General features: G+C 62.0%; 1 protein-coding gene across 1 annotated transcript in view; it reads left to right on the top strand.

The window, feature by feature from the left end:
- The window catches only part of MUC2 (mucin 2, oligomeric mucus/gel-forming), a 31,041-nt gene extending 16,392 nt beyond the window's left edge, over nt 1–14,649 (top strand). Inside the window, exons 30-49 of the mRNA XM_059929870.1 lie at nt 3,782–4,028; nt 5,424–5,498; nt 6,402–6,728; nt 7,011–7,222; nt 7,563–7,737; nt 8,221–8,468; nt 9,042–9,225; nt 9,519–9,744; nt 10,409–10,587; nt 10,876–10,945; nt 11,066–11,166; nt 11,279–11,310; nt 11,783–11,960; nt 12,180–12,284; nt 12,512–12,552; nt 12,769–12,891; nt 12,986–13,090; nt 13,821–13,860; nt 14,190–14,316; nt 14,427–14,649. Of these exons, the coding sequence (XP_059785853.1) occupies nt 3,782–4,028; nt 5,424–5,498; nt 6,402–6,728; nt 7,011–7,222; nt 7,563–7,737; nt 8,221–8,468; nt 9,042–9,225; nt 9,519–9,744; nt 10,409–10,587; nt 10,876–10,945; nt 11,066–11,166; nt 11,279–11,310; nt 11,783–11,960; nt 12,180–12,284; nt 12,512–12,552; nt 12,769–12,891; nt 12,986–13,090; nt 13,821–13,860; nt 14,190–14,316; nt 14,427–14,649 (3,018 nt within the window). The remainder of the gene's footprint in view (nt 1–3,781; nt 4,029–5,423; nt 5,499–6,401; nt 6,729–7,010; nt 7,223–7,562; nt 7,738–8,220; nt 8,469–9,041; nt 9,226–9,518; nt 9,745–10,408; nt 10,588–10,875; nt 10,946–11,065; nt 11,167–11,278; nt 11,311–11,782; nt 11,961–12,179; nt 12,285–12,511; nt 12,553–12,768; nt 12,892–12,985; nt 13,091–13,820; nt 13,861–14,189; nt 14,317–14,426) is intronic.
- The last annotated feature ends 347 nt before the right edge of the window (nt 14,650–14,996 follow it).

The raw sequence follows: 14,996 nt of genomic DNA, 5'->3' as shown, positions 1-14,996 counted from the left end.
CACTCCAGAGACCCCAACCACAACACCCAGCACCACTTCAACTGGAACTCCAACTTCCACCACTCCAGAGACCCCAACCACAACACCCACCACCACTTCAACTGGGACTCCAACTCCCACCCCCACCACAACCTCAACAGAGACTCCAACTCCAACCACTCCAGAGACCCCAACCACAACACCCACCACCACACCCACCACCACCACCATCACAACCCCAGCCACCACCACCCCCACCACCCCACACACCACCCCACCCACCCCCACACACACCGCCCCACCCACCACCACCCCCACCACCCCGCCCACCACCACACTGACAACCTCCACAGAGCCAGTATCCACTGAGTGTTTGCCACACTGCCGATGGACTGGCTGGGAGGATTCTAGAAAACCAAACTTTACCAGAGAAGGTGGAGACGTTGAGTCCCTTGAGAACTTCTGTAATTTGGGCAGGGTGACCAACATCTCCTGCAGGGCCACCATGTTTCCCAACGTTCCCCTCCAAGAGCTTGGACAAAACGTGGTGTGTAACACCTCTGTTGGGCTCATGTGCAAAAACCAAGACCAGAAGCCAGGGGGAGCCATCTCCACAACTTACTGCCTCAACTATGAGATCAATGTCTACTGCTGTGCTATTCCATTTAACTGTGTCCCCAGAACTTCGACCACCACCACAGAGACCCCAACTACAACCCCCACCACTACTTCAACAGAGACTCCAACCACAACCCCCACCACTACCACACCTACAACCACAGAGACCCCAACACCAACACACACCACCATGGTGACCCCAACACCGCCACCGACCACGACCTCAACAGAGACTCCAACCACGACCCCTACCACGACTTCAACAGAGACCCTAACACCAACAACAACCACCACTTCAACTGGGACTCCAACTCCGACCCCCAGCACAACCACAAGAGAGACTCCAACCACTACAGAGACCCCAACCACAACACCCACCACCACTTCAACTGGGACTCCAACTCTGACCCCCAGCACAACCACAACAGAGACTCCAACCAGTCCAGAGACCCCAACCACAACACCCACCACCACTTCAACTGGAACTCCAACTCCGACCCCCAGCACAACCTCAACAGAGACTCCAACTCCAACCACTCCAGAGACCCCAACCACAACACCCACCACCACTTCAACTGGAACTCCAACTTCCACCACTCCAGAGACCCCAACCACAACACCCAGCACCACTTCAACTGGACCTCCAACTTCCACCACTCCAGAGACCCCAACCACAACACCCACCACCATTTCAACTGGGACTCCAACTCCCACCCCCACCACAACCTCAACAGAGACTCCAAATCCAACCACTCCAGAGACCCCAACCACAACACCCACCACCACTTCAACTGGAACTCCAACTTCCACCACTCCAGAGACCCCAACCACAACACCCACCACCATTTCAACTGGGACTCCAACTCCCACCCCCACCACAACCTCAACAGAGACTCCAACTCCAACCACTCCAGAGACCCCAACCACAACACCCACCACCACTTCAACTGGAACTCCAACTCCGACCCCCACCACAACCTCAACAGAGACTCCAACTCCAACCACTCCAGAGACCCCAACCACAACACCCACCACCACTTCAACTGGAACTCCAACTCCGACCCCCACCACAACCTCAACAGAGACTCCAACTCCAACCACTACAGAGACCCCAACCACAACACCCACCACCACTTCAATTGGGACTCCAACTCCAACCCCCAGCACAACCTCAACAGAGACTCCAACTTCCACCACTCCAAAGACCCCAACCACAACACCCAGCACCACTTCAACTGGAACTCCAACTTCCACCACTCCAGAGACCCCAATCACAACACCCACCACCACTTCAACTGGAACTCCAACTTCCACCACTCCAGAGACCCCAACCACAACACCCAGCACCACTTCAATTGGAACTGCAACTTCCACCACTCCAGAGACCCCAACCACAACACCCACCACCACTTCAACTGGGACTCCAACTCCCACCCCCACCACAACCTCAACAGAGACACCAACCCCGACCACTACAGAGATCCCAACCACAACACCCACCACCACTTCAACTGGAACTCCAACTCCAACCCCCACCACAACCTCAACAGAGACTCCAACTCCGACCACTCCAGAGACCCCAACCACAACACCCACCACCACTTCAACTGGAACTCCAACTTCCACCACTCCAGAGACCCCAACCACAACACCCAGCACCACTTCAACTGGAACTCCAACTTCCACCACTCCAGAGACCCCAACCACAACACCCAGCACCACTTCAACTGGAACTCCAACTTCCACCACTCCAGAGACCCCAACCACAACACCCACCACCACTTCAACTGGGACTCCAACTCCGACCCCCAGCACAACCTCAACAGAGACTCCAACTTCCACCACTCCAAAGACCCCAACCACAACACCCAGCACCACTTCAACTGGAACTCCAAATTCCACCACTCCAGAGACCCCAACCACAACACCCACCACCACTTCAACTGGAACTCCAACTTCCACCACTCCAGAGACCCCAACCACAACACCCAGCACCACTTCAACTGGAACTCCAACTTCCACCACTCCAGAGACCCCAACCACAACACCCAGCACCACTTCAATTGTAACTGCAACTTCCACCACTCCAGAGACCCCAACCACAACACCCACCACCACTTCAACTGGGACTCCAACTCCCACCCCCACCACAACCTCAACAGAGACACCAACCCCGACCACTACAGAGATCCCAACCACAACACCCACCACCACTTCAACTGGAACTCCAACTCCAACCCCCACCACAACCTCAACAGAGACTCCAACTCCGACCACTCCAGAGACCCCAACCACAACACCCACCACCACTTCAACTGGAACTCCAACTTCCACCATTCCAGAGACCCCAACCACAACACCCACCACCACTTCAACTGGAACTCCAACTCCGACCCCCAGCACAACCTCAACAGAGACTCCAACTCCAACCACTCCAGAGACCCCAACCACAACACCCACCACCACTTCAACTGGAACTCCAACTTCCACCACTCCAGAGACCCCAACCACAACACCCACCACCACTTCAACTGGAACTCCAACTTCCACCACTCCAGAGACCCCAACCACAGCACCCAGCACCACTTCAATTGGAACTGCAACTTCCACCACTCCAGAGACGCCAACCACAACACCCACCACCACTTCAACTGGGACTCCAACTCCCACCCCCACCACAACCTCAACAGAGACACCAACCCCGACCACTACAGAGATCCCAACCACAACACCCACCACCACTTCGACTGGAACTCCAACTCCAACCCCCACCACAACCTCAACAGAGACTCCAACTCCGACCACTCCAGAGACCCCAACCACAACACCCACCACCACTTCAACTGGAACTCCAACTTCCACCATTCCAGAGACCCCAACCACAACACCCACCACCACTTCAACTGGAACTCCAACTCCGACCCCCAGCACAACCTCAACAGAGACTCCAACTCCAACCACTCCAGAGACCCCAACCACAACACCCACCACCACTTCAACTGGGACTCCAACTCTGACCCCCAGCACAACCTCAACAGAGACTCCAACTCCAACCACTCCAGAGACCCCAACCACAACACCCACCACCACTTCAACTGGAACTCCAACTTCCACCACTCCAGAGACCCCAACCACAACACCCAGCACCACTTCAACTGGAACTCCAACTTCCACCACTCCAGAGACCCCAACCACAACACCCAGCACCACTTCAACTGGGACTCCAACTCCCACCCCCACCACAACCTCAACAGAGACTCCAACCCCGACCACTACAGAGATCCCAACCACAACACCCACCACCACTTCAACTGGGACTCCAACTCCGACCCCCACCACAACCTCAACAGAGACTCCAACTCCAACCACTCCAGAGACCGCAACCACAACACCCACCACCACACCCACCACCACCACCACCACCCCCACCAGCACCACCACCACAACCCCAGCCACCACCACCCCCACCACCCCACACACCACCCCACCCACCCCCACACACACCGCCCCACCCACCACCACCCCCACCACCCCGCCCACCACCACACTGACAACCTCCACAGAGCCAGTATCCCCTGAGTGTTTGCCACACTGCCAATGGACTGGCTGGGAGGATTCTAGAAAACCAAACTTTACCAGAGAAGGTGGAGACGTTGAGTCCCTTGAGAACTTCTGTAATTTGGGCAGGGTGACCAACATCTCCTGCAGGGCCACCATGTTTCCCAACGTTCCCCTCCAAGAGCTTGGACAAAACGTGGTGTGTAACACCTCTGTTGGGCTCATGTGCAAAAACCAAGACCAGAAGCCAGGGGGAGCCATCTCCACAACTTACTGCCTCAACTATGAGATCAATGTCTACTGCTGCGCTATTCCATTTAACTGTGTCCCCAGAACTTCGACCACCACCACAGAGACCCCAACTACGACCCCCACCACTACTTCAACAGAGACTCCAACCACGACGCCCACCACCACCGAGTCCACAACCCCCACCACTACCACACCTACAACCACAGAGACTCCAACACCAACACACACCACCATGGTGACCCCAACACCGCCACCGACCACAACAACAGAGACTCCAACCACGACCCCTACCACGACTTCAACAGAGACCCTAACACCAACACCCACCACCACTTCAACTGGGACTCCAACTCCGACCCCCAGCACAACCACAACAGAGACTCCAACCACTACAGAGACCCCAACCACAACACCCACCATGACCACAACAGGGCCTCCAACTCCGACCACTACAGAGACCCCAACCACAACACCCACCACCACTTCAACTGGAACTCCAACTTCCACCACTCCAGAGACCCCAACCATAACACCCACCACCACTTCAACTGGGACTCCAACTCCCACCCCCACCACAACCTCAACAGAGACTCCAACTCCAACCACTACAGAGACCCCAACCACAACACCCACCACCACTTCAACTGGAACTCCAACTCCGACCCCCAGCACCACCTCAACAGAGACTCCAAGTCCGACCACTACAGAGACCCCAACCACAACACCCACTACCACCTCAACAGAGACTCCAAGTCCGACCACTACAGAGACCCCAACCACAACACCCACCACCACTTCAACTGGAACTCCAACTCCGACCGCCACCACCACAGAGACAATCCCCACTGCTACGAGAACCACAGAGACCCCAACACCAATAACCACCACCACAGTGACCCCAACACCACCACTGACCACCACCTCCACAGCGACTCCAACTCCGACCCTCACTATTAGCACCACCTCCACAGAGACTGCAACACCTAAACCCACCATAACAGAGACCCCAACTCCAGCCTCCACCACCACAGAAACCCCCTCCCCCACCACTACCACAACCACAGAGACTCCAACCCCACCTCCCAACATTAGCACTACCAGCAGCACATCACAATCTCTTCCTACGTCCTCCCCTCCAACCTCCCAGTCCACCTCTCCCTCTTCCACGGAATCTACCACGCTTGTGACCACCACCCCAACAACTGAGGAGACATACAGCACACCACGGACCCCAGCGTCGACAGAACCAGCCATCAGTACAACAGGAGGCACCACGCCCTCTCCACCTACACCTGGCACCACCCCTCCAGGTACACAGAGACCATGGAACTTACGTGGTTATTGGTGATGCGCTTACGGTTCCTTCTCACGCCAGAGGAGCTTTACAGCTCTTGGGACTTGAGACAGGTGCCCCCCACTCTACCCAGTGAGAGCGTTCCCCAAGAAGGCTCCAGGAGGGCTCGCCTGCCTCTCCTGCCCCAAAGTCCCGCTGCTGAGCGTTCAGGGAGCTGCTGACCCCACAGTACGTCTTTCCTCGGGCATGGCTGCCTGTGGCCACGATGGGCTACGTAGACAAAGCCATCCTGAGGGGAGACCACCGAGGCATGTGTGGCCTCATGGGGAGTAGAGGCTGCCAGTCAGGTGCCTTGGGAGACCCCCCCCCCTCTGTCCCCCCTCTTCCAGCTGCACTTCCCCCCTGGGGCTTCGGAGGGCAGCTGGCCAGCCTGTCTTGATGGACCACTGTCCTGTGGCTCTGGTGCTGCCTGGAACTGGTGCCTCACCCCCGTGGCCTCCCTGTTACATACACCATAGACTGTGGGCCCTGACACTCTGCCCAACCCTGAGACTAAGAGCTGGGGAAATGGATGTGAGGCCTCCCATGCCAGGTACCACGTACCTCGAGTGAGCTGCCCACACGCACTTGCCGCCAGGCCGCCTGTGCATCTACGATGGGTGGACGCCCTCAGCCCTCACTGCACCCTCCATTCTTACAGGCTCGCCAACCTCGGGTCCCACCTCCTCGAAGACCACTCCCACCCACGGAACCACGACTGGACCCCCTTCATCCACCACAGGGCCCCCTTCCACACCCACACCCACTCCCAAGACTGTGTCAACGACTTCCACGGGAACTTCCACACCAATAGGACACTCGTCGACCATGCCACCCACACCACAGACCACCAGCACCTTGACCTCCAGTGTGACCACCCCCACGGTGATCCCATTAACCTCACCCAACATCACCACGAGCACCGTCCCACTCGTCACCGCCACCCAGAGGATATGCTGCTATTTGAATGACACGTATTATGCCCCAGGTACCCAAGCTTTTCATTCTGACTCAGGCAATGCAGGCTGGCGGGACTTTGCTTTCCCAGTGCCTAGGGGTCAGTTGAAGGTCTAAACTGGGGGCTTGCTTGGGAAGCTGGATGCCAGCACGGGTGGATGTCTCCGTGGCCAGCCCCATGTGCTGCCACCACAAATCGGGGAAGTGAGGGTGGTGTGGACTTCTCTCTCATGGCCTCTGTGGGGACCCACCTGGGTACTCTGGTGGCCAGCCCTGTGTGGACGGGGTAAGGACTGGGTCTTTCCCCTTGCAGGTGAGCTGGTGTACAACAGCACACAAGGAGACACCTGCTACTACGTGAACTGCTCGCTGGAGTGCACCCTCGAGATCTTCAACTGGTCCTGCCCATCCACACCCTCCCCAACTCCCAGCCCATCCATACCCACCACCCGGCCATCCATGGCATCCAGTGTGCCGTCCACCACCAAGCCCCCTGCATGCCTGGACTTCGATCCTCCCAGACAGGTCTGTGTCTGTGGGTGGCTTTTGTCCCCTCGGGCACACACACCCACTATCTGGGCATTCAAAGCCCCAGGCGCTACCTTTCTGCTGGTCATGCCCCTGCCCCTATGCCCCACATCCCCAGTCGGGCCAAGGCTTTAGGCAGCTTCCTGGGCTCAGGGTCTGCTGCGGCCCTCCTACCTTCTCTCCCACGCGCCCCTTGCTGTAGTGAGGTGGCTGGCGGGTTGCCCTTCACCTTCAGCCTCCTGGGCAGGGCTCTTAGGTGCTCACCTGGGGCCACCCCTCCTGTGTGAGCCTGGGTGCCAGGCTGGTGCCGCTGACCCTGTGCCCTCCCCGCCTGCAGGAGAACGAGGCCTGGTGGCTGTGTAACTGCACCATGGCCATCTGCAAGTACAACAACACCGTGGAGCTCGTGGAGGTGAAGTGCGACCCCCCACCCATGCCCACCTGCTCCAACGGCCTCATGCCAGTGCGCGTCGAGGACCCCGACAAGTGCTGCTGGCACTGGGAGTGTGACTGTAAGCCCGGCGCCGCAGAGACCCTCCCCACTTGCTCCCCACTGTGTGTGTGTGTGTGTGTGGGGGGGGCTGCAGACCCCAGGGGGTCGTGATGGCTTTGATGGCTGAGCACCCACGGAGAGTCAGGCCCACGTTTGGAGCAATTTCTCACGCCTCCTGCTTATTCCCCATCTCAGACCAGGGGTCCGGGGGGAGGGAGGGGTTTGCCTGGTGGAGCGTGGCCACAGCCGAGGGGCCTGGGGCGGGGGTGGGGGGGCAGAGCTGGAGTTGGAACCGAGGCCTGGCCACTGCCAGCTGAGTGCGGAGGGCACTCTTGGGGCCCAGATGTCCCACGTGCCCCAGGAACCAGACTTCGGGGCTTCCCTCAGTGTCTGCTTGCCCTTCCCACCTGACCCTTGACCCTTGGTCCCTGTCCTTGACCCTGTCCCTGTCCCAGCCCCCAGCCCATGGCTCGGCACTGGCTCACCCCAGCTCCCTCTGCAGGCTACTGCACGGGCTGGGGGGACACGCACTACGCCACCTTCGATGGGCTCTACTACAGCTACCAGGGCAACTGCACGTACGTGCTGGTGGAGGAGATCACCCCCACCATAGACAACTTCGGGGTCTACGTCGACAACTACCACTGTGACGTCAGCAGCCAAGTGTCCTGCCCCCGCGCGCTCATCGTGCGCCACGAGACCCAGGAGGTGCTGATCAAGACCGTGCACACGATGCCCATGAGGGTGCAGGTGCGTTGGCTGGGGAGGGGTGTCCACGGCGGGGCGCACTGATGAAGGCTCCCTCAGCCGGTGGGAGGCTGGGCTTCCTCCCCCAGAGCCAGGCTTGGAGAGGGCAGGGCGGCGCTCAGCAGACACATTTCTGTGTCTGGCCCTCTGGAGGCGTTCAGGGACCCCTTGACCTCCCCCTCTCATGCCCCTGCCACCCACCCTGGGCACAGGTCTCTGTGGCAGAAGCCCCCTCCCTGAGGACAGGGGTGAATGGGGAGGGGCTCTGAACACACTGCATAGGGTTGTTGGTTCCCGTGGCCTGGGGAGTCCTACCCCCTGCATGAGGGCCCCCAGGTCTCCGGGGGATTCTGAGGACAGCGGCCCTGCCACCTTGCCCCTGAGACGAGTCAGGACAAGGATCTGGCCCAGCGCGATGGAAAGGAAGAGGGGAAGGGGGAGTGGGACGGGCAGAGATCCCCCCACTGAGCACTCAGCCTTAGGACAGGTGGGGGTGGGGTCACCCCAGGTGCTCTCTGGAGGCACAGCTCGTCCCGCCCTGCTGGCCTTCCCTGACCCCAGATGTCTCGGCCACAGGTGCAGGTCAACAGGCAGGCTGTGGCGCTGCCCTATAAGAAGTACGGGCTGCAGGTGTACCAGTCAGGCATCAAGTACGTGGTGGACATCCCTGAGCTGGGCGCCCTCATCTCCTACGACAGCCTTTCCTTCTCCATCCGGCTGCCCTACCACCGGTTCAGCAACAACACGAAGGGCCGGTGTGGTGAGCCTCTCGGCCCCTGTGCCCTGCCCCAGGGAGGGTGTCCGGGCTGCGGCTGGCCGTGGGCACCTGCCCCCGCAGCTGTGGTTCTCAGCGCTGTGCAGGCCCCCACCGCCTTATCTGGGTTTGGCCCCTGTGGGAAGCCAATAGGAGCCTAGTCTAGTCTGTGCCCTCGGCCCCGGCCAGCCGGCCACCAGGGACCCGGGCTGGGAGGTGGGGTGTGGTCCCGGGGGCTTGCCCAGCCTACTGGATGGCTGGGCTCGGCTCAGGGACACGTGGCCTTCCCGCCGACACAGGCACGTGCACCAACAACACCTCGGATGATTGCATGCTGCCCAGCGGGGAGGTCGTCGCCAGCTGCGAGGTTGCGGCTGACCACTGGGTGGTGAATGACCCCTCGGAGCCGCACTGTCCCCACAGGGGCTTCACCACCGAGCGACCGGCCACCTGGCCGTCAGGGGGCAGCAGCACGACCACCAGGACGGGCTCTCCGTCTCCACTCTGCGAGCTCATCAAGGACAGGTGATCCTGCCCTGGGCCCAGCTGCACCCCCGCTGGTCTGCAGAGAAGAGGCCACAGGGGCTGAGCCTGGGGCTGGGAAGGCAGAAGGAGGCCACAGTGGGACCCAGGACTCGGGCTTCTGATTTCCATGGGGCTGAGTGGCCCGTAAGGTGTCCCTGTGCCCTTTGTGACCTCCCCCCATCTCTCCTGCCTTCTGGGCTGGTGCAGGGGCGGCTGAGCTTGAATCCTGGGTAGACCAGTTGACCTGGGACAGAGTTCGCATCCAAGACTGATGTTGGGGAGGGGTATTTGGGCTTAGACAGAGAGGGGGCGCTCCCAAAGCTGGCATCCCGGGGAGCTCGTCCCCAGAGGTGGGTGAGTCGGGGCTGGGAGGCCCCCTGCTGGCATTGCTGGAGGGGGGATCTTGGCACCCCGTGGCTGTTTAGACACGAAGCTTCCATCTCGGGGCCCGAGCACAGCGCCTCCTCCTCAGGCCACAGTGCTGGTCCCCCTACCCCAAGGCCAGCCCCGCGCTCTGCTCCCACCCTCAGCCCAGGGCGCCTGTCTGGTGGTGCAGGCTGAGCCGGGCCCCGGGGGACAGCCCAGGTGGGGGCGCTGGGCAGGGGGTAGTGTGGGAGAGGCAGGGGCGCCGGCCGGACCATGACCTGCCGCCCTCCACCCGCAGCTTGTTCGCCCCGTGCCACGCTGTGGCATCCCCCAAGCACTACTACGAAGCCTGCATATCCGACAGCTTCACTGTGCCCGACTCAAGCCTGGAGTGTGCCAGCCTGCAGACCTATGCAGCCCTCTGTGCCCAGGAGGGCATCTGTGTCGACTGGCGGAGCCACACTGGCGGAGCCTGCCGTGAGTGCCTGCCCGCCCCGTCCCGGGCTCTGCTGGGCGCTGTGCCGGAAGACGGACTGGGGTGGGGGGCCCGGCCACCAGAAGAGCAGCCTTGCTCAGCACCTGGCGGGCTGGGCCCCCTCCTCGTGGCTCGGGACAGCATGGGGGGCTGAGCCCACGCTCAGCCCCCGCGGGTGGGTGGGGTCCCGTTTGGGAGGGGTTGGGCAGGATGTCACTTGGGGGTAGGGTGGGGGACACAGGCTTCCCCCCTCTGACTCTGGGCCCTCGGTTCCTGCCCCCTCCCCACAGTGGTGACGTGCCCGGAGCACCGAGAGTACCGGGCCTGTGGTCCCGTGGAGGAGCCCACCTGCAAGTCCAGGTCAGTCACCGTGGATGCGTCGGGGCGGCGGGCTGGCCCTCTGACCGTGCTCCTGGGCAGTGTGTCTGGGCTGGTCGTCCAGTCTGTCCCCTCGCCGTCTCACGATGCTCTCCCCCGTAGCCACACCCAGGCAAAGAGCCCACGCCTGGTGGAAGGCTGCTTCTGTCCCAAGGGCACCACCAGCTACGCGTCCGGCTTCGACGTCTGCGTGGGCCTGTGCGGTAGGCTGCCTGCCAAAGGCTGCTCCTCCTCCCTGGGGCTGAGGCCAGCTCCCACGTGTTGGGGCTGTGCTCACGGGGCTGTGCTCATGGGGCCTGTCTCCTTCCTTCCTAGGCTGCGTGGGGCCCGACAACTTGCCCAGAGAGGTAGGCCAACACCCTTGGTGCTGGGACTGGACGCTCCCACGAGCCCTGCATTTTGGGAGGTGGGATGGGCTGGAATGAGAACCTGGGACCCTTGGAGGCTATAATGAGCGATGAGTGATTTAAGCCCTGGAAGGCTGAGCTAGCAGGGGGGTCCACCCACTAGCCATTTGACGCCCTGTCTACACCTGTGGCGGCGTCTGCAGTGTTGAGCGTGTCTCCTGCACGTGGTTGGTTCTTTAGCTCCACGCTGTGTGAGCCCCACAGAGACATGTGGTGCGTCTGCCACGCGCCAGGCCTGTGTGTGCACACGCTGGTGAGCAGGGCTCGGTTGTGGTGTGAGTGTCCTGGCCCAGAACCTGCCCTGTGCACTCAGAGCAGGGAGGGCGTGGGCTTTCCCGCAGGCCGCCCGGTGCAGTGCTGCCTCGGGCTGACTGGCGCCCTCTCTCCCCCTGTTCCCCCCTCCTCCCTGCAGTTTGGGGAGCACTTCGAGTTCGACTGCAAGGACTGCATCTGCCTGGAGGGGGGCAGCGGCATCATCTGCAGGCCCAAGACATGCCGCCCGGTACCCTTTGTGGAGTGCAAGGAGGACGGCACCTACACTGTCACAGAGGTCGACCCCGCCAACACCTGCTGCAACATCACCTCCTGCGGTAAGGCGCCCGCGGGGCAGGGAGCGGGCCTGGCCCTGCTGCCGCATGGTTTCTGGAGGTGGGGGCCTCAGGGCGTGTCGGCAGGAGAGTGGGCATTGTTGGGGCCATGGGGGTCCAGGCCCCGGGTCCCTCTGCTGCGGGACCCAGCCCTGCGCGGGGTGGCGTCGGGGCTCGGCCAGCTAGGGGCCGTGCTCACTGGGGCGTCTCCCCCGTCTTCAGCGTGCAACGCCAGCCTGTGTAGGGGGAAGCCCCCGCTGTGCCCGCTGGGCTTCGAGGTGAAGAGCGAGATGGTCCCTGGGAGGTGCTGCCCCTTCTACTCGTGTGGTAGGTGGGCCGGGGTGGGGGAGGAAGGAGGTCTAGGCCAGGCAGCCGGGCCGGGGCTGGGCGGCGGTGTGATGGGGGAATGGGGAGGTGGGGGGTGGGGCTGAAGTGGCTCCTGCCTGGGGGCTCAAGTTCTGCCCGGTGGACGCACCCAGCCCAGTCCGCTGGCTCTGCGTCCACGTGGGCTCAGGCAGGACAGTCTGACCTTGGTTCCTGTTCTTCCTCCCAAGTGCCCAAGGGCGTGTGTGTTTTCAAGAACGCTGAGTACCAGGTGAGCCCTGACGGGCTGCGGGGAGCGGGGCGGGGTGCACAGGGGGCTTCGGGGCGTGGGGTTTGACAGGCTCTTGGCTGGCCCGGTGAGGGGCCCTGCTCTGGGGGCTCTCGGCACCCGGGGCACCCAGCTCCCCTGCCGGTGACGGGGGCGGTGCCCTGGAGGAGGGGAGGTGCCTTGGAGGCCCCGCCTCACCCACCCGCCCTGTGCCCGAAGCCCGGTTCTCCAGTCTTCTCCTCCAAGTGCGAGAACTGCATGTGCACCAAACACAGACACAACGCCACGCAGCTCAACAACATCTCCTGCACCCACGTGCCTTGCAACACCTCCTGCAACCGCGTAAGCAGCCCCTGCCCAGACAGGTGTGGCCCGCCCACCGCCGTCCCCGCGCAGCCCTTCCTCTGTCGACACCGACCCGCCCGGTGTCCTGCAGGGCTTTGAGCTGGTGGACGTCCCCGGTGAGTGTTGCAAGAAGTGCCAGCAGACCCAGTGCATCATCGTCATCAACCGGCCCGGCAGCCAGAACCTGGTCCTGAAGGTGCACACGCCTGTCCTTCCCCGCCCGGGGGCAAGGCTGAGTCTCCCCCCGGGGCCGCAAGGCTGTACACGTCCTGTCTCTTATCAGGACACCTGCCATGGGATTTTGGCCCCCTCTCCCTCTCCCACGCCCTGGGTAATCCAGGATGGTCTCACCTTGAGATCTTTAACTCAGCTCCCTCTGAAAGACACCATTTCCAGATCAGGTCACCTCTGTGGGATGCGGGGGTTAGGATGTGGACCCGTCTGTGGACTACAGGCCGGTAGTCCCTGGGCCCCTCCTGGGTGCCGCCCGCCTGGTGGCCCTGGGCCTGTGGGCTGCACTTGGCAGGGTGGTCGGGGAGCTGTCAGGTGTCTCCAGTTGCCTTTCTGGGTGGGACTCCTGCCAGGCCTCACACAGACCCTCCTCTGCCCCACAGCCCGGGGACACGAAGAGAGACCCCCTGAACAACTGTACCTTCTTCAGCTGCATGAAGATACATGGCCAGTTCATCTCATCCGTCTCCAACATCACCTGCCCCGACTTTGACCCCAGCACCTGCCTCCCGGTGAGCGGGCCCGTCACTGCTGGGAGTGGGGGTCCCCGACGTTCCTGAGCGGCTGGGCCTCCAGCCTGGAGGGTCTGCTGCGGGCCCTTATGCAGGAACGGCCGCTTCCGCCCCCGTGGCAAGAGGGGGGCTGTCACTGCTGGGGGAGGCCTGCGAGTCCCAGCTGTTTCTCCTTCCCGCCAGGGCTCCATCACACTCATGCCCAATGGCTGCTGCAGGAAATGTGAGTTCGGGCGGGCGGCTCCTGGGGCATGGGCGCGGCGGCCTGGCAGTGGGTTCCACCCGGGCCCCTTGAAGGGAGGAGAGCACAAGGGGATGGTGCCCCGGGAATCTTGTCCCCTCTGTGCCACTCTCAGCTGGACGCTGAGTTCGAGGGCATCACCTGGGGTGCCCAGGAAGCCTGAATCCCTTCCTGAGGAGAAGCAGGACAGAGCTCAGCTTGCTTGAGGGCGGCCGAGGTGGGGTGCTTGGGGAGGGGAGAGGAAGCAGTGAGGGGGAGTGGGAGGGCCCTGGATGGTGGAGACCTCCCGAGCCTCTGCCCCCTCTCCCCAGGCCTCCCTCGCAATGAGACCAGGATCTTCTGCTCCACCGTCCCTGTCGTCAGGGAAATTTCGCACAATGGCTGCACCAAGTTGGTCACCATGAACGATTGCTCCGGGTCCTGCGAGACCTTCGCCATGTGAGTCTCAGGCCGCGAGTGGCCCTGGTGGGGACAGCGGGGGGGGGGGGGGCGGGGAGGCTGCGTCCACACCAGCAGGCGGTGACCCACTCACCCCGGCTGCTCTGCAGGTACTCGGCCAAGGCCCAGTCCCTGGACCACAGCTGCTCCTGCTGCAAGGAGCAGAGCACCAGCCAGCGGGAGGTGATGCTGCAGTGCCCGGGCGGGGGCTTGCTCCGTCACACCTACACCCACATCGACAGCTGTCTGTGCCAGGACACCGTGTGCGAGCTGCCCCCCCAGCGCAGGGCCCGGCGCTCTGGCCCCAGGGACCTGGGCCCGGGGCGGGGGTGAGTGGGGGGCGCTCGGCCACCTGTGCCCCGCCTCCACCGTCCGTACACCCCCTCCCATTGACCCTCTGAGCTTCCTCGCCTCCTAAGCTGACCTTCTCTCTGCGGATATTTATTTTCCAAGCCTTTGTTCGATTCTTTGCTTTCCAAAATAAACTCAGGCAGAGACACCGTGCTGCTGTGCTTCAGTAGAGGCTGGGCGTCTGGGTGGGCCGCCGTGCACGGCCAAGGTCTGGCTGATTCCTGGGGAGCGAGTGGGGTCCGGCCACCAGGCTCTGCACACAGGATCGGGGGGACACAGTGCACAGGTGCCTGGCCTGGCTTTGGCAAACCCCGGAAGGCACTGTCCTG

The sequence above is a fragment of the Balaenoptera ricei genome, chromosome 8 (genome assembly GCF_028023285.1).
Source record: "Balaenoptera ricei isolate mBalRic1 chromosome 8, mBalRic1.hap2, whole genome shotgun sequence".
In the NCBI taxonomy this organism is placed as follows: Eukaryota; Metazoa; Chordata; class Mammalia; order Artiodactyla; family Balaenopteridae; genus Balaenoptera; species Balaenoptera ricei.
The sequence above is the reverse complement of the archived record's forward strand: the minus strand, read 5'-3'. Positions and strand labels throughout refer to the sequence as shown.